Source organism: Zalophus californianus, chromosome 2, assembly GCF_009762305.2.
Source record: "Zalophus californianus isolate mZalCal1 chromosome 2, mZalCal1.pri.v2, whole genome shotgun sequence".
NCBI classification, from domain to species: domain Eukaryota; kingdom Metazoa; phylum Chordata; class Mammalia; order Carnivora; family Otariidae; genus Zalophus; species Zalophus californianus.
In genome coordinates, this window is record NC_045596.1 from 137830270 (window position 1) to 137849800 (window position 19531).

The 19531-nt window shown below is 38.5% G+C and overlaps 1 protein-coding gene across 1 annotated transcript in view; it reads left to right on the top strand.

Moving 5' to 3' along the window:
* TMA16 (translation machinery associated 16 homolog) overlaps nucleotides 1–16184 on the top strand; it is a 24195-nt gene extending 8011 nt beyond the window's left edge. The window contains exons 3-7 of the mRNA XM_027598180.1: nucleotides 7289–7326; nucleotides 8708–8792; nucleotides 9947–10095; nucleotides 13995–14037; nucleotides 14954–16184. Of these exons, the coding sequence (XP_027453981.1) occupies nucleotides 7289–7326; nucleotides 8708–8792; nucleotides 9947–10095; nucleotides 13995–14037; nucleotides 14954–15134 (496 nt within the window). The 3' untranslated portion in view covers nucleotides 15135–16184. The remainder of the gene's footprint in view (nucleotides 1–7288; nucleotides 7327–8707; nucleotides 8793–9946; nucleotides 10096–13994; nucleotides 14038–14953) is intronic.
* Nucleotides 16185–19531: the final 3347 nt, after the last annotated feature.

Sequence of the window (19531 nt, forward strand, 5' to 3'; positions counted from 1 at the left end):
GAGTTTGTTACGCTTTTGTGCGTAGCTCAGTGTTTTTCATCAAATTGAGAAGTTTATAGCCATTATTTTTCCAGATATCTATCTTTTCTGTCCTTTCCTCTCCTTCTGTGACTCCCATTATACATATGCTGGTGTTCTCAGTGGTGCCACACAGGTCTCTGAGACTCTTCATTTTTCTTTCCTTTCCACTTTTTATTGCTCAGACTGGATAATTTCAGCTAACTTGCTCTTATGTTTGTGGATTCTTTTTTCTGTCGGCAAAAAACTGCTGTTGAATCTTTCTAGTAAATTTTTCATTTTTATTATTATATCTTTTAACTCTAGAATTTCTACTTGGCTCATCACTGTAATTTCTGTCTCTTTATTGGTGAAACGTTCTCATAATTTCCTTGAATTTTTTAGATACGGTTTTCTTTAGTTCTTTGTATATGTTTATTATAGGTGAATTCAAGTCCTTGTTGAGTAGGTCCAATTGTCTGGGCTTCCTTAGGAAGTTTCTCTTGGATGCTACTTTTAATCCCGGAATATGGACCATACTTTTCCTTTTTCGTTGTGTGTCTCATAATCTTTGGTTGAAAATTGGACATTTTCAATAATACAGTGTGACAACTCTGTTAAATAGACACCTCCAGCCTCTATACCCAATTAGGTTTGCTCTTGCTGTTTGCTTTGTGACTTTCCTAGACTGTGTTTGTAAAGTCTGTTTGTTGTGTGTGGCCATTGGTGTTTCTGCTCCGTTCGTGCTCAGCCAATGTTTGAACAGAGAGTTCTTTAAATGCCTTTAGCTAATAAGTCTCTCAGCCTCTGCTGAGGGGCTCTGTGAATCTATTGGGCATTGGCCTTTGACACACCAGGATGCAGTTTACTTAGACTTCATTTCTTGTTTGCATAGAGCCTCAGGGTTAGCCAGAGGTGAGAGATTAGGACCTGCTCAGGTCTTTCCTTAGCATGAACATAGTCCTGAATGTGCATAGTCCTGAATCTAGATTCCCAGGAATATGTTCAGGCTAGCTTTCAAGTCGTCTGTGGACCTTCCATTCCCCAGTTTTCCTTTAAAATTTTTTGGTCTACCTTTTGTTAGCCCCCAACTGGTAATATCACTGAAGCAGCTGCTGTGTTAGATAATTGCTGCTGATTATTTTCAAGAAAAACTTGGGGACATAGCTGTTCCTATATCCTCTCTCCTCAGAGAGAGCTCTGAGTCAGATTATGTAAAGACAAAGTAACTTCAAGCTTCTTAACATGCTGCCTGTCAGGTCAAATGGTAGCAATTCTCTGGGGATCGAGGTTTTGGGGAACTCCAAATTTGATCTCTTTGGTGGCCGTTAGGAAGATGGCTTTTACAACTACCATGAGTTGCTAGTCCATTGGTTTTCAACACTGTTGCAGAGCTGACGAGAGGACGATGGATTAGGCACATTACAGCACCACAGGTTTGTTGTTCTTACTGAGATTGGCCTGTTTTTCTTGAGAATGTTCCTCGGATTCTTGCAAGCCTTTGTTTAATTTTCATACTTCTGAAAAAGTTGATTTTGACGAGTTTTGTTACTATTCTCTGCTTTTATGGAAGAGTGGATTTTCGTAGGTCCTTAGGCCATTCTGGAAGTTGGTTTCTATTCTTGATGTGAAGAATTCATAGCAAAATTTTCTTAGGAATGCAAAATGTGTATATAATACCCCTTCTTTTCTGCTTCCTGTCCCTTAGTCTCCCCTCTCTGGGCAGCATCCCACGCTATAATTTGCCAATTCTCTGCTCCATCTTTGGCCTGTGAGAGTCCACAGGAGCTGCTGTAGAGACAAATAAAAAATTACTTAAAATGAAGTTATAAAGACAAAAGTCATCATTTCAGCTATTTTAAAATAGCCTTACCATTTTAATAAATGGTAGATATATTTCCATACTAGCTGATAGAAACCAGCACGTTCTGTTATATATTATTTTATATATTGTTATATATTAATTCCTTACCTAAAACCTAAAGGCATATTTAGTAAAGGTTAGCTGTTCCACAATGATTTGGCTAGAAGTTTTCTGGAAGAGAAAATAACCTTTTTCATAAAGGTTATTAGGATGGTAGTATCACTTTAAACAATAATTTTCCAACTTTAAGTAATTTATGTATCACTTTCATGAATTTTGCTATGTCTTTTGACAATGGTTATTACTTCTGCTATTTTGCAGTTTTTTTTTACTATCTTTACTAGTTATTTCACAAACTTAGGTGTACACGAGATATACCTGTAGGGAATATTAAAATGGTTTGTTCTTTTCCCTAGAATTTCCCATCAGAACATCTGGGGCAGTGTCAAAATTTTGCATTTCTAACAAATTTCAGGTAACGATGCTATTGCTGCTGGTTCAGGGACCACACTATGAGAACCACTGACCTATGGCATTATTTACTTAATATTTTTTTAGAATCTGTTTCCCTTACATACCTTTTTATTTTTTTAAAGGAGACATTTAATCTGTATTAAAAACAAGTAAATACTGTTGCCTCTCATGCGTGCTCTGAGCCTGAGGCATGCTTGCTTTATCCTTGGTGAAAAGATTTAGCAAAGGTTGGAAGACTTGTTAAGTAAGCATTAAACTAAGTTTTTGAGAGGATCAAAAGAAAAAGGGGGGTGGAAGTAGCTTGCTTAAAGCTGATTTAATTCTGTGTCTACGAGACTCAAAAATCAGCTTATATAGTGCTAGTGGTATACATGGCAATATTTTAGGAAATACTGCTTTAGAGTTTGGCTAAATTCTTTGGTTCACTGTAAGTACTTGTGCCAATGAGCCTAGAATCTTTGTATGTTGTCAGGTATTTTTAGGATTTTATGTACTGATTTACAGAAACAACAATATAAAGGAATTATGGAAGGATAAAACTGAACAACATGGTAATTCCTATATAACTTATTCTAAGGAGGTCCCATTATTGGCCAAGGCTCCATTTTTATAGTACAGAATTGAAAAGTATTACTTAATTTTTTCTACTTGGACAATGTTCTAAACAGATTTTTCTCATTTATTTTAAAGAAGTCATCATTGTAACCGTTATGGCTCCAGAAGCAAACAAATACACAATTTTAGTAGTGTCTAATGTATTTTATGAAACAGGCTTACTTACCCGTCATAGATGTCAGTTTTTTGAGTAGCAGCATTATTGACCATGAGTCATATTTAATTTAAACGGCATAAACACAAATAACATCTTAAAATGCTGCTGATCTTCCTGCACTAGAATAGTACTTCCAGCAAGACAGAAATGCTGAGTTGCATATTTTGGAGAGATGGTTGGTGACAAGATACTCAGACTTCTGGGATAGCTGTGAGCAAGATGATAGAAAAGGTACCAGCAGTGCTTAACTTGAACTTCAGGTGCCTGTGGCTTCTTAATAATGAATAGCAGTTATCAAATACTGCTTTAATTACCTATTGCTGCATAAGAAATTCTACGGCATCATAGCAGTTTGAAACAAACAGATTTTTGGTCAAGAATTGCAGTGCCACTTAACTGAATGCTTCTGGCTCAGAGTCTCTCACAAAGCTACAGTTAAAATGTTGACCGGCCTGCATTCATCTCAGAGCTTGATAGGGAGAGGTTTTGCTTCCGAGCTTACTCATGTGGCTGTTGGCAGACCTCAAGTCGTGGCTGCCTGGTGGCTGGAGGCATCAATTCCTTGCCACATGAGCCTCTCCATAGGCTACTCACAGCATGGTAGCTTGGTTCCAGCAGAGCAAAGGCTCAGAGATAGAGCAAGAGAGGATGGCCAGGACAGAAGACAGTCTTTGAAACTTAATTTCAGAATGACATCCATCGCTGTTGTGCTATTTTGTTAGAAGTCTCTAGGTCGGGCACCTGGGTGGCTCAGTTGGTTAAGCAACTGCCTTCGGCTCAGGTCATGATCCTGGACTCCCAGGATGGAGCCCTGCATTGGGCTCCCTGCTCAGCAGGGAGTCTGCTTCTCCCTCTGACCCTCCCCCCTCTCATGTGCTCTCTCTCTCTCTCTCTCATTCTCTGTCTCAAATAAATAAATAAAATCTTTAAAAAAAAAAGTCTCTAGGTCTAGCCAGCCACACTCAAGGATCACAAGGCCATGATTGTCAAGACACAAGAATCAGTGGGGACCATTTTAGATGCTGTCACCTTTTGTGAACTATCTGCCTACCAAAGATACATGGTTTTCTAAGGAACAGATGTAGCCAGGCAGCTTAGAGTATCCAGTTTCTGTACTTTTCATAGAACTGAGGATTCTTTGTACCACTTCCTAAGGTTCCTTTTTAGGGAGAAATGTAGGTAGGTGGGGAGATCAGGGAGGATATCTGTTATGTTGTAGTGCCTTTGACTAGTGGTCAAGGATACAAAACCAGACCTGCTAGGTTAATCAAGTTGACTCTTATTGATAGACTCTGATTAGTTAAAGATACTGCAGGAGTGAATAGCAACAGAATAAGAGCTCAAGCATGTTATTCTTCAGTATTTGAATGCTCTGATTTAGGACTATATGGAATATTGCTTCTGTTCATATTAAAAGAAACTAGTATGTTTTGAAGACTAAGACATTTCAAGGGATGCAGAATTTACAGAGAGGAAATGGCTTTTTTTTTTTTAAGATTTACTTATTTTAGAGAGAGAGAGCACGCACGTGTGTGCACAAGCAGGGGAGGAGCAGAGGGAGGAGGACAGGGGAAGCGACTCCCTGCTGAGCATGGAGCCCGTCGAGGGGCTGTATCCCAGAACCCTGAGATCATGACCTGAACCAAAATCAAGAGTCAGATGCTCAACTGTCTAAGCTACCCAGGCGCCCTGTGTGTTATTTTAGCTTTATTTTGTGATTTCTCAGCATAGCCATGTTTTGTTGGTATGTACTGTCATACATACAGTATGTCCTGCAGGGTATACAACAAAGAATTCTAGATACCAAAAGAAAATGACTTAGTATGGAAAATTAACAGAGAGAAACAGCATAATGGGTAAAAATCTAGGAAACAACTACTTTGGAGAATTGATCTCAGATCTCTCTACTTTTCTGTATCCCAACTGATAACCATTCTCGTTCAGGCCCCATTGAGTTCATTCAGAATTATTGCAACCTGACTTCTAACTAGATTCTTTCCTCTAGACTTAATTGAAAGGAATGAATTTTTTCTACCTTGTTTATGAGTATTCTCTATTTTTTAAAATAAACTTTGGGGTATAAACAGCATTCAGTAAAATGGCCATATTTTCAGTGTACAGATTTGGGTTTTTGACAATACATTGGTCGAACCACCACGATTAGTGTGTAGTGCCATTTTCATCCTTCCAGAGGATTCCCTTGTGCATTTTCTCAGTCATTCCTCACCCTCCACCCCTAGCCTCAGGCAACCCCTGATTTTCTTTTTATTTTGATACATGAGATTTATCTTTCCTAATGTTTCATTTAAATGAAATGATTATATGTAATTTTTTTTTTGTGCCAGCTTCTTTCACTTAGCATAATGTTTATGAAATTTACCTGTTATTTCATATATTAGTTGTCTTTCTTATTACTGAATGGTATTCCATCATATGGATGTGCACTCTGTTTATTCGTTTACCTGTGGTGTGTTCATTTGGATTATTTAGAGTACTGGGCAATTATTGGGGTCTGCAAGGTAAGGGTCCAGCCCCCCTGTTTTTATTAAAAAGTTTTATTGGAAATCAGCTAGCTATGCCCATTCCTTTTGTATTGTCTGTGGCTGCTTTCAGGCCACGATGGCAGAAATGAGTAGTTGTGACAGAGATTGACCACATTACTCTCTGGCCATTTCAGAAAAAATTTGCCTGCCTCTGCTATGATGAATAAAGTGCCATGAACATTCACTTACAATATTTGTTTGGACATTTGTTTTCATTTTTCTTTCAGTTCCTAGAACTGGAATTGCTGCGTCATATGGTGATTGTATATAAGAAAATTGAGTTTATATGAAATTAAGTTTATAAAAATTGCTGGTCATATGATAGGTGTCACGTTTAAGTATGTAAGAAATTGCTTTATCCAAAGTGATAATACCATTTTATATTTTCACCACCAGTGTATAAGAGTTATATTCTCTCCATATCCTCTCAAGCTTGCTGTATTAATCAGGTTTTAAAAAACGTTTTAGCCATTCTGGTAGTTGTATAATAGTATCTTAGTTTGACTTAATTTTGTACATCTTGATAACTAATGATGTTTAAGTATCTTTTTATGTGCTTATTGGTCATTTCTATGTCTTTGATATGATGAAAAATCTGGTAAAATCTTTTGCCCTTTTTGGTATTAGGTTTTCTTCTTAAGTAGTAAGAAGTGTTTGTATATTCTTACAAGCCCTCTGTTAGTTATTTGTATTGTGAATATCTTCCCCCATTCTGTGCCTGAAATTTTTTATTAAAAAGGCTTCATTTTTATTTCTCCAGTTTTCTAGTTGTTTAAAGCGGGAGGGGGCCCCTGGGTGGTTCAGTTGGTTAAGCGACTGCCTTCGGCTCAGGTCATGATCCTGGAGTCCCGGGATCGAGTCCCATACTGGGCTCCCTGCTCAGCGGGGAGTCTGCTTCTCCCTCTGACCCTCTTCCCTCTCGTGCTCTCTGTCTCTCATTCTTTCTCTCTCAAATAACTAAATAAAATCTTTAAAAAAAAAAATAAAGTGGGAGGATAAATTGGGTCTGCTTTATTAGTCAGGGACAGTAGATTTTTATTTTTGTTCATTGCTCTATCTCTAGTGAGTAGCATAAAGGGTGGCAAAAACTAGCTGTCCAAAGGTGTTTTCTCAATTAATATTTAGAATACCAACAATAGGAATCATGTATTACCTAGACTGTTTCCTGAGAATAAATGAGTTATTTTTCTTTATTATAATTCTTTTCAAATTATGAAAAATAAACATTCTATTTTGTTCTTGTTGAAGTTTAAAAGGTGACACTAGGGCATTTTGGTCTTGGTGGCCGCACTCTTATCTTCTAGAAGGTATTTATTACTCTTGTGCACAAGTATTACCCACCTGAACATTCATAATCCAATCAGACTTTTTTTGTGTTTTCAAAACTGATTTGTTATATAGGTGTCCTTTAGTTATTAGTCACTGAAGAGCTAAAGAAAAGTTTCTAGTAACATTTTGTTTCAGTGATTTAAAAGAAAGGAATGGTGTCCAGTGTTTCTGTACTAACAAAATTAATTTCATATGTATAAAAGAGTGAGCCTTGAATTAAGGTTCTGTGGCGGTATTTTTCTGTTTTTGACAGATTTTTAAAATTTGTTTTGGAAATTTTCTAACACATTATGTACCTTTTTTTCCAAGATTGAAGAATGAAAAGGCATTGCGTCTCAACCTTATTGGTAGGTAGATTTACTCATTTGACACTCTGGCTAAACCATAGTGAAGTTCTGCTCTGTGCCTATTTTTCTTTTGATTCTTCTAGGGAATTTTCTTTACTAGACTTAATTAAAACAAAACAAAGTAAAATCAGTCATTAGCTCTTAGAAAGTATTAATAATATCTAGCTCAGTTTTTCAGAAACTATTTAGTTTATATTTACCTACCTACCTACCTACCTACCTACATCTCTGTCTGTCTGTCTCTGAAGTTTAATTCTAGCTCCCTAGCCATTAGAATTAGGAAGGATTGTGGTCTAAGTATTTTGGAAACAGCAGTTTATATTTAGTGATGTGGATACATGCATCCTCAGTCTGTATCTCAGTGTCACAGTCTTTTTGGGGGGGGGCGGATTTATTGTTAGTAAATTTTTATTTATAAGTCTGACTTCAAAATAGTGACTCTTAGGGGCACCTGGGTGGCTCAGTTGGTTAAGCGTCTGCCTTTGGCTCAGGTCCTTATCTTAGGGTCCTGGGTTGGAGCTCCATGTCAGGCTCTCTGCTCAGCGAGGAGTCCTCTTCTCCCTCTCCCTTGGTTCATTCTCTCTCTCTCTTCGCTCTTTCTCAAATAAATAAATAAAATCTTAAAAAAAATAATGACTCTTAGGCTTTATTTATTTGTTTTTTGTTCTGTTTTAATCTTAAGCTTTACTTGAACACTGATCTCTAATGCTTTCTCAGATAATAGAATAGTATTTCTAAGTAGGTCATCCATATCTGAGGTAGGGCCATTTTTTGATCTGTAATATTGAGAAATCTAACTGAAAGAGACCCTGATGGTCAGATTTACTCTTTGCATAGTATCTGGCAGATCTTGCATGGTTAATATATTTACTAATTTGAGGCCTTGGACAGGCCACTTAACCTTTCTCATGTGTGACTAGGAATAATAATGTACTAATCCTCATAGGTTTGTAAAGCTCTTGACATAGAGCCTGCTGCTTATTAAATGTTCAGCAACGACCATCTTCGCCATTAATCTAACCAAATTTTCATTTTATTATTTTAGACAAGTGTTCTGTCTTTTGCTTTTTCAGTACTTAGAACTTCATGTTCTGTTAATGTATTTTTTTTTTTAATGCATCCTTATCGGATAAGAATTACATACTGAAAGGCATCTCTGTCTCTTCCTCAAATTAAAATGTGACATTTTATTTCTGACATTTGATTTCTGACAGACTGGTTTAATTAGCTTTGAGCCCACGCAAGCCTTTATATTTAACATTGAAATAAATTTTGATAGTATTTTAAACACATTGATGTTGAAAATTATAATGAATACTCATTGCTTAAGTGATGATTTATGGTGTTAACCTGTCTTTGTACTTTGTACTTGTTGTTATAGGTGAAAAACTGCAGTGGTTTCAAAGTCATCTTGATCCCCAAAAAGTAGGATATTCAAAGAGAGATGCATGTGAATTAATTGAAAGGTAAACACTGGGTATGTCATGAGCAAAGGGTCAGAAAAGGGAATTCTGCAACCTGGTTCTTCAAGAGACAGAGTTCTGTTCTGGATTTATAGAGGAGTAAATGGGTTTTGTTACCAAAAGCCTTTAGATTCACACCCTGGTTTAGCCACTCTAGTAGGTTTGTAAGGTTTCTGAGCCTCAGATTGTTACTTAACCCAGTTTCTTGGATCAGGAAAGGCTTTCTATGGAAATACCGTCTCAACTGACTTCTGAAGAGTAAGGGTTAGCAGACTGAGGTAAGGTTAATTGAGCTTTTAGGCAGACAGAACAGTATCAGAGGTACGAGTGGCTGATTTAGTCATCTGCCAGACATTAAATATAATCAAAATAATAGGTTCAAGGAGGGCATTGTGACAGATACAGCTCACAGAAGACCTCAGGCATCACTGTAACAATTTGGACCTTTTCAAAGGAAGTTGGGAGCCACAAGAAGTTTTTTACAACAGGCACCTGAGATGATCATATTTGTATCTTAGAAATGTCACAGTCATGAGAACGATGATGATGGCCTGAGGGCACATGGCTTTGGCCAGGACACTGTTGAGAGGCTGATGAAGCAGTCTAGGCAAGAGATGATGATGTTGGCCTCTGCATGGTTAGTAGCAGTATGGTGAAGAGAAATGAAGATTCCAGAAATATTAAGAAGGTAGAAAGTCTCAATCTTTAGTGAAAACTTAGATATGGCATTAAAGGGAGAAAGTGGAGTCAAGGAGGACGTGTGCATTGTTCACTTGAGCAAGTGGGTGGATGGTTGTACTATTTCCTGAGGTAGAGAGCCAAAGAGATGGAACAGGTTTGGTGGGGGATGGGAGCGGACAGAGGTGAGCACAAGTTCACTTTTGAGGTGTTAAGCCTCCATGGGACATCCAAATGGAGATGTCCAGGAGGTGGTTGAATACGAGGATCTGTTAGCAGATACTTGAATAGCAGTCAGTGATCTGGTTGCTGAAATTTTGGACATGGTTGGGTTATGTAGGGACCATCTGAAGTCTGGGGACACAAGGAACTCAGAAGAGTATAAAAATTTAAAGGATAGGTGAAGGCTGGGGTTTGTTTTAAATGGGGTAGTATAAGCATGTAAGACTTGTAACTCAAATTGCTTTCTCGTTTCTCAGGTATTTAAATCGATTCAGCAGTGAACTAGAGCAGATTGAATTACATAACAGCATCAAAGACAGGCAGGGAAGGCGGCACTATTCCCGGGAGACAGTCATCAAGCAGACAATGGAACGTGAGCGACAACAGTATGAAGGATATGGCCTTGGTGTGTTCTCTGTGACTTTCTTTTTTTCTTTCTAAAATACAAAGGCATATCAGGTTTCTAATTCATTTCAAAGATTCAGTTTTATTTATTCTATTTATTTAGTTTGAATTTCTTCTTTTGATTTCCTTTCTTTTGTGAGTATATCAAATAATTTTTTTTAAAGATTTTATTTATTTATTTGACAGAGAGAGAGATAGTGAGAGCAGGAACACAAGCAGGGGGAGTGAGAGAGGGAGAAGCAGGCTTCCTGCTGAGCAGGGAGCCCAAGGTGGGGCTCGATCCCAGGACCCTGGGATCATGACCTGAGCCGAAGGCAGACGCTTAATGACTGAGCCACCCAGGCGCCCGCAAATTAAGTTTTTAAATTCTGATAATAAAAACACTGAAGTATTAGGACCCTAAAGGAAATATCATGTGGGTAACTGTTGTGTTGGTCCCAGCCTGTTGATGGCAATTCTATCAGCTAGAAATTCCTGAGGCACTCACCTGGCCTCTAGTACTTGCGTTGAGCCCCCATAGGTATTTCCCCAACTGGAGCCATTATTGTGGCTGGCACAGCCCTTATGGTTCTTACTATGATTGTAGGACGCGTCTAGTAACAACCGTCAGGGAAATTTGAAAAAAAGAAAAGCCAAGATTTATTACTCACAAGGTCTAGGGGGTCCATAGCACGCCCAGGGCCACACAGAGAGGTCAAGCGTAGAGAGAAGAAGGGAGTGTGGACTTGGGGCTCTACCTTTATTAGGGTCTGACATGTTCACTCTTTTTTTCCCCTGCTTATTTATTTGTTTGTTTATTTTTATTATTGTTATGTTAATCACCATACACATCATTAGTTTTTGATGTAGTGTTCCATGATTCATTGTTTGCGTATAACACCCAGTGCTCCATGCAGAGCGTGCCCTCCTTAATACCCATCACCAGGCTAACCCATCCCCCCACCCCCTCCCCTCTAGAACCGTCAGTTTGTTTTTATTGGTGAATTAAAAACAAATGGGAGTTACGGCGTGAGAAGGGAAAAGTGGGGTCACTTGAGTGGTGATTTAGTAGGTTACTAGGGCTTTCTAAAAGGGGACTTTGATGGGAGGGCATAGCCTGGTTTCTTATTTCGTTGTTTTGCTGGTAGTGTGTCATACAGCTGGCAATATTTTTATTAGAGAAGGGTGTCTTTGATACAGATGTCTACACAGTCAAAAGCTTAGTGTCAGGCACTTATACTGTGGTAACACTAGAAACCCTGAAGGGACGCCTGGGTGGCTCAGTCGGTTAAGCGTCTGCCTTCGGCTCAGGTCATGATCCCAGGGTCCTGGGATCGAGTCCCACATCCGGCTCCTTGCTAAGCGGGGAGCCTGCTTCTCCCTCTGCCTGCCTCTGTCTCTCTCTCTCTCTCTCTCTGATAAATAAATAAATAAAATCTTTAAAAAAAAAGAAACCCTGAAGTAGCTGGTTGGCAGTTCGTCTTCATCATTTCTAAAAGTAAGCTTCTTCACTGAAAAAAATAACAGAAAGTAGCTGTAGCACTAGATAGGATGTGATTTAAACCTTTAGAGCTTACTGTGTAACAGGACAAGTTATTTAACCCTCCCCCCACCAGGTTTTGTTTTCTTCAATTTAAAAATTGAAATAAATAGTATACCTACTTCCCCCATTGTTTAAAAGTTACATGAGGCTTCATTTATCAAAGTGCCTGACACAACCTAATACAAGGAGGTTCGGGAAGAGCTTCAACTCTGCCGTCTGTGTCCCTTTCACTGAGTAGTCACCTCATAAGAACGTAAAATTGGTTTATGCTCCTAGATCTCTCATCTCCTCCTGTTTCGTTTTCCCTGGAACCCACTTTAATTAGCTCTTATCTCCATCACCCAACACATACTGGTCACTGATGACCTCTTAAGTTGCTAAGGAGAACAGTTGCTATACTGGGTGTTGATTCTCAACTTTTCTCTGGCATTTGATACAGATGATCACTTCATTTTCTTGTCACACTTTTCATTTGGTGAAGAAGACCTAGCCCTTCCCTAATTTTCTTTCTAGCTCAGTTTTCTAAGTTGAATCCTCCTCCTCTTCACAAACTAAATATCGGCCAAGGTTCCCATCCTTGGGCTGCTTCTTGTTTTCTACGTATACCAATTCCTAGTTCATTTCACTCAGCCTGTGGTTTTAAATACCATTTACATGGTGATAACTTTGAAATTTGTATCTGTTGACCCTAACTTGTCCCTAGAACTCGAGACTTGCATTATCAAACCGGGGTTTCTCAAAATCTACTTGAATGTCTTCTAGGCATCTCAGACCTGACGTCCCAAAGCAAAGTCCAGCTTTTCTCCTAAAACTTGTTCCCACACGATCTGTATGTCAGACAGCAGCATCACCACATGCCCAGTTTCTCAGGCTGGAAACCTGTAGTCACTTTCTCGCTCCATCCAGCTCGTCAGCAAAATGTATTTTGCATCTGATAATTTGTGCTGCTACCACCACCACCTCCCTAGTCCAAGCCACCATTGTTTCACCTGTTCCATTGTAACAGCCTCCCAGTTGGTCTCTGTGCAATTGCTCTTTCCTCCTAGAGTCTAATCACCATGTAGCTGGCAGATGAATTAACAGAGCATGGCCAAGGTCAAACATGTATTTGAGCCAGCACAGAAACTCAGATCCAGCATTCTTCTAGCTGTGCCACAGTGCTTCTTCCAGAGTCAGGGAGTGTGTCTGGTAAAAGGGTTGTGATCTCTGACAACTTCCTAAGTGCCTCTGGACATAGGCAAATTGTTAGTGAATTCTGCAGGTTCGGAGAAAACTGGATTCTGACACCTCTCCTTGCTCACCCCATGTGGTATAACTACTTCTGACTTATTTTATTATTATTTCTTTTTTTAAAAATGGTGCTTAATTTACACCTTTTAAACACTTGACCCCCTCATGCTCATTTTCTGAAACTATAGTCATAATCAGCATATAGTTGCGTCAAGCATTTTTATTTTATCTTTTCCATTCATTGATTCTGATTTTAATTAGTATTTTATTGCATTGGCCAGGTTTTTTGCAGTCCTGTTCCAGTTTTTTATACATGTCATTTGTGTTTTACCAATAACTATGATTGTGCATATTGGTTTATGGTAAACTTTCTAATCATGGTGAGGAACTGTTAAATACCTAGTGTTTTTTTTTTTTTTTTAAGATTTTATTTATTTATTTGAGAGAGAGAATGAGATAGAGCATGAGGGGGGAGGGTCAGAGGGAGAAGCAGACTCCCTGCTGAGCAGGGAGCCCGATACGGGACTCGATCCTGGGACTCCAGGATCATGACCTGAGCTGAAGGCAGCTGCTTAACCAACTGAGCTGCCCAGGCGCCCAATACCTAGTTTTTTACTAAAAATGGATTTAAGTTTTATTGAGTTGCTTTGAGCAGCTACTGATTATAGTTTTAAAATTTTTTTCACATTTTGAACAATGTGATTTTTAAAAATATTAAAGAATACTTCTATTTCTCAGATAAACTCTACCTTGCCAAGGTGAGGTATATGCTTGAAAAAAAATTTTACTTTTCACCAAGAAAATATATTTAAAAATCTAGCCTATTATTTGAGGGGGTTGATCATTAGAAATTGCCATGTGCCTTTCACAGATTAAATGGACAGGGTTTATCTCATTAATAGGTTTATTTCATTTTATAGATTCTATGCTAGAATTTATTATTTTATAGCATTCCTCTTAAATCACATTCTTAAACTAAGCCCTTACTTTTCATATAGCATTATAGCAGTGCTTTGAAATTTTGTTTTGCTTGGATTTTCTTGCTGTCTGTCACTTATTCATTGTATCTGAGATAATAAACAAGAAAACTGTAAAATGTTGTAATTTAAAGAACACTGCTTAATAGATATAATTATTTTCTTTCCCAGAGATTCCAGACATTGTAAATGCAGGTAATCTGAGAACTTTTAGGTAAGTCTGTCTCTCTCTATTATCCCTGGAGGCTGCATGTAAAATACATGAGACATAAACTTTCTTCCCTTTTGTACTTAGACATTAGAGCTAAAAAAACTCAGGGGTTTCTTTTAACCTTTTCTCTTTTATCAAAGTAAGACTTCCTAATTTGTGTTTATTTGAAACACATGATGTGCACTGACATGATAGTGACATGGTGCCTTTAAATTCCTTAATACGGTACTTAAAAGAACTTGGTCTCACTATTCCTCCCCAATTCGTATTTTTTTAAAAGATAAACTAACAGCAACAGGCTCAATGGCTCAGAGTTCTGTCCCTAGACTGTTCGCAGCACCCTCTTTTGGAGAAGATGGTTCCTGGGAAGTGATACCAGAGAAAAGGTTAAGTCGTCAAGAACTAGTTAGTTCAGTGGTTGAAAGATGATTTCTTTTGTAACAATAACATATTTTTGGTTACTGAAACTTTGACTTCCCACCAAGTGTGAAAGGAAAAATCATTTCTGACTGCACTTTGGAGATTTGCGGGTACAATATAGTTACTACTTTTGAGGTTCTTGATACTATATGGCCCGATGGAGCGTTCAGGTTAGGGAGAATAAACCAATGGCAGAGCCTCCTTGTCACTCCTGCCTAATAGTTTCCTGTACTGCGTTGGAAGTTTGGGATATGGGGGAATCTCTGTGCAGTTACTGCTGTTGTAGGTTAATGAGAAGATGCAATATGTACGGACAATGCAAGCCTTCCTTCTTGGTACTTTTTTTCCGTAATGCATATATTGTTTGTTTCTAGGGCATTTGAATCTGCAATAAATGTATAAGCTTTGTTCTGCTGCTTTCAGAGTTTTAAATATTGACTGCTTCGCCGTCTTGCACCCCAGCAACCCTCTCTATATACTCTCTCTTTTGTTGATTTAGGGAGTGGGATTTCGATCTGAAGAAATTGCCAAACATTAAAATGAGAAAAATTTGTGCTAATGATGCAGTCCCCAAGAAGTGTAAGAAGAAAACTGTTACGGCTGTGGACAAAGATTTAGGGGAACTGGAACTAAAAGATGAATCAAGTGATTCAGATGAGGAAATGACAGCAGTGGCCTAATTGTCCTTTGCTTGAGGTGAAAGCAAATAATTGGAGAGCTTCAAGTTTTGTTTGACCTGACTATGGTAACTAACCGTCCAGATACAAGAATTTGCTATGTAACTTCTTTCATGATGAGAATCCCATTTGCAGTTTCAAAAACAGTGTTATGATTTTCATTTAAAAATGAATGTTGCTTTTTGTTTACATTAAATTGCTAAAATAGATATAGTGAAATAAAAGCACAGTCTAAGATCCATTTAATCTGAATTTCCCGGGCAGGGGGAGTGATATGAATAAGGACAGAAATGTTTTGATTTTTTTCCTCATGTTTACCTCGGATCACCTGATCTCACATTCTGGGCCTTGTATAGCAACATGTTTGCTGTAAGGGTCCTAAGGATACTTCTTGAGCAGTAATGATAGCAAAATTGGCTTTCAGTAATAGTGTTTCACTAATCTTCCTCTTAAATATAACACCTATTTTCTTTCCTTGTAAAATAAGGAAAATGTGATAGGGAATAAATATACACTGATAGATTGTACGTTATTTTTACTATCTTTAAGCCAGAGTTAAATGGTAAAGTAAAAAACTGGTGACTGTTTTCATGATGTTGGCCTCCCACACTTAATCTGTTATCTTTTGATCGAGGAGATAAGTGATTTCAGGTGAACTCTGTTTCTGTATTGTTTTCTGCTTTCTCATGAAAAATTATAGGTTTTATTTTTGGAAACAACTAATGATTAGAGAATCAGTTATTGCAATTGTGTTATTTGTGTTATTTATTCTTCTGAGAGATAGGCTAAATGACATATAACTCAGTATTTCAAGTATCATGAAAGACATGGATGTGTTAGAATGTTGTTCTTCGTAGAACTTGTTAAAGGCAATTATCTTTTAGGCTATTTTCTAAAGGATACAATGCAAATGTATTTGAGTATTTTCAAGAAAAGAAACACAAAACATTAATGCTGTAAGTGGTTAACTAGATATCAACTAAGTCTTAATAACTTATTTAAAATGTTACAGCTTTTTTATTATTGAAAATTAAGAATAAAATTTATTTTCACAATTTCACTTCTTAAAGTTCTAATTATTTCATTTTTTTCAGTGTTTTAACTGATGCTGATTTGCTTTTCTTTAGTAATTTTCATAAAAATATGACTTTATGGTTACAGAAGCTTCAGTCTCTTTAGTCATTAGAAAGTGTCCTTTTTTTGTTTCAAAATGGCTATAAAAACTGAATTTTAAATTATAGTAAAGAGAATAGAAACTGTTTTATCCTGTCTATTTAAAAAGGCATACTGTTAGAGAAATAACTTAAGAAAATGGCAGATCATCCTCCCCCTCAGACATTTGTTCCTAGTTTTCCCTATACCATCAAAGCAAAAAAGACAACAGGCACACTGCTTGGAACTGGAGTAGGTAGATACTTGTTGAATGGATGAATTTACTTTACCATTTAGGATAATAATTATAATTCATAATCACATTTTATTATATATCATTATATAGAATAATAACGTGGCAGTAACAGTCATAATTTGTTGTTAGCATAATGCTTTTAAGTGATATCCTTAATCATTGTCTGTAGAACATGTTTTTTCTGCAGTGATAACTTGTGCTGCCTTATCTAGATTCTTTTCTGGTCAGTAGTGTGTCTTTGTAAGAGTGCTTCTGCAGTCCGTGGCCACGGAACAGAGTAAAAGCAACTCACTTCACTTGGTTGGCAGTACTGTGCAGACCGGGGGCTGGTAAACTTTTTTTGTAAAGAGCCAGATAGTAAATATTTTAGTTATTGCAGCTGAAATGGCAATTTCTGTTGCATATTTGTATGTGTGTGTGCGCGTGTGTGCGTGCGCGTGCGTTTTACCACCCTTTACAAAGGTAAAGATCATTCTTAGTTCATGGCCATACACAGAAGAGGCTGCAGGCTGGGCTTGGCCTGCTTGCCATCATTTGCCGACAAGCTGAACTCGCATGGATATGGACCACTTGTACATTTCTAAGCTCAAAGCAGCTAACTCTGACATTGGTGGTCTCTTTCTTAATATCTTAGTCAGTTCTCTGCCTCACTGACATAGACCATAGGCATCTCTTTAGGACTCTGTTCACCTCAAATAGAAGCTTTTTCTACTCTTCTATCCCTTGTGCTACTGGAGCAGGAGATTAGATAGGGGCCCTCTTTGTTCTACCAACACTTCCTCTTCTCAGTTCTTTCAAGTTCTACCACTGTCTCCCTCTGCTTGTTATCTTACCTCCCAGAAGAACCTTCTGCCCATTCCACGACTTTGGCTCTTGACTCAGTTTTCTTCTCTCCTATTTCAGTCATGTTACTGATCCCAGAAGCCTTGCGGATAACAAGTCTAACATGGTGGCCTTTACCTTTCCCAGCCCTTTTCTCCATCCCATCAGAGGCCTGCCCGGGGTCACACCCAGATCCTTATCAGCTCCTGACACTCCTGTAAACTTGACAGACTCTTCTGTTCTCCCTCCACTATCCCCCGTCCCCCTCCATTGCTGAAGTTCCACGCTCTGACCTCATTCTTTCATTGTGCACCACCTCTCTCCTGTTTCACGTTATTGCTTCAGATTTTGTTGAGATTCAGATTTCCTTGCCTCCCTGCATATGCCCTGAATCCCTCTGCCCTGGGCTGCGTAGTATTCCTCTTTCAAAACTCAGACCGAGTAACACTTATCTTTCTCCTTCATACCTGTTGTTCCCAAGCAGCTCAGCGTTGCTGGAGAATATCAGAGAGGTTTTTGTGTTCATGTTTGCACATCGCAAGTGGATTCTCAGTACTGATGAGCAATTTTACTGTGTTCCTGTAGTAAGTTCCCTTTCTAACTTTGAGAATTCTTTCACTACCTTTTTCCATATGTTCTAGCTCAACTTTAATAGTTGCCTCTTCAACATTCATCTGTTCACTTTATATGTATCATTGAGAAGATACAAGCTATCATTTTCTTTTCTTTCGATTTTGTGATTGTAGTAGCTTTTCGTCTTTCAGAGGCCAATACTCCTGCTTGTGTTCTGGATCTCACTCCCTACTGTCTCCTGAGGAACCTTGAATCTCTCCCAAGTTTTTCACCTAACTTCTCAAGCCAGAAAACTGCCTGTAAATCATCCTTGATTCTTCTCTTTCTCTTTTCCACACCCTCCCCAATCTTAATTTGATTATTGAGTATTTCTGGTTCTGTTTCCAAAAAGAGAGTCAAATCAGTCCCTGTCAGGCCATCTCCATGTCCTGCCTGTGCTGTGTCCCATTTGTGAGTGAGGAATCACTCGCCGTCATGCCACCATTCTTGCACCTGGGAATCCGTTCTCCAGAGTTGCTCATGAATTTTTGGAAATGTACACTAAAATATGCTACTCCTTTGTTCATATTGTTACAGTATCATTCTGTCACTTTCTTCATGGTATGTTTATTTGATGGTTATAATTTTGTTTCTAATCACTTTTTTTTTGAGATTTTATTTTTTAGAGCAGTTTTAAGTTCACTTGAAAATTGAGAGGAAGGTAAAGAGATTCTACCCCCTGCCCCCACACATGCATAGCTTCCCCCATTACTGACATCCCCCACCAGAGTGGCATATTTGTTACAATTGCTGAACCTGCATTGATTATCTGCCACATTTCCAATGAAATTCACATTCCCTACAGTGGCCAAAGAGGCCTGAAATGATTTGATTCCTGACTGCTTCTCCAATCTCAGCTTGTTTCACTTGCCCTTGGCTTACTGTACTTCAGATCACAGGCCTTCTGTCCATTCCTAGAATGGCCAAGCTAGTTTCTATGGTGGAGCAGCTCTGCTGGCACCCTGATGACCTTGTGTTTGTCCACGTAGGCCAGGCTTGGTTCAGGCTGACCTGAGCCTTAGAATGAATGCCCTATGAGCTTCCTGGAACACAAGGATATGGGACCTGCAGGAACTACCGTGGGCCACTTCATGTTTGCCTCCCTATCTTTCAAGGAGGACATGTGAGACAGTTTGTCCTTGCCTCTGGGTTTTGATAAAGTATGAGACCATTCCACCGTGAGTCCCTTCAGGGTGTAGCTGCAGGCCACAGACTTGCTTAGCTGCAACAGGGAATCAGCATCTCGGCACCAGGGTGCCCCGCTCCTTATGTTGCATTATCATATCGTTCATCTATCATGCCTTATTTTTGTGTCTTCCCTTGGGTCAAGACTCATGGGGAGCTGGCAGTTTGCCTTTCTTTTGCTATCTCTGTAAGTAATAAACTGTCAGACTCCTAAAAAGGGTGTGCTCTTTCCTTAGCAGCTGAATCTTGCCACTTGCCACTAAGGAGTTTGGTTACTGTTCCCTCTGCCTGCATCGCTCTGTCCCTGAGTTAAAGTATTTCCTTGTTAATCACTTCTTTATTCCTTTCTAGAATGTCAGGGTTGGTCAGTCTA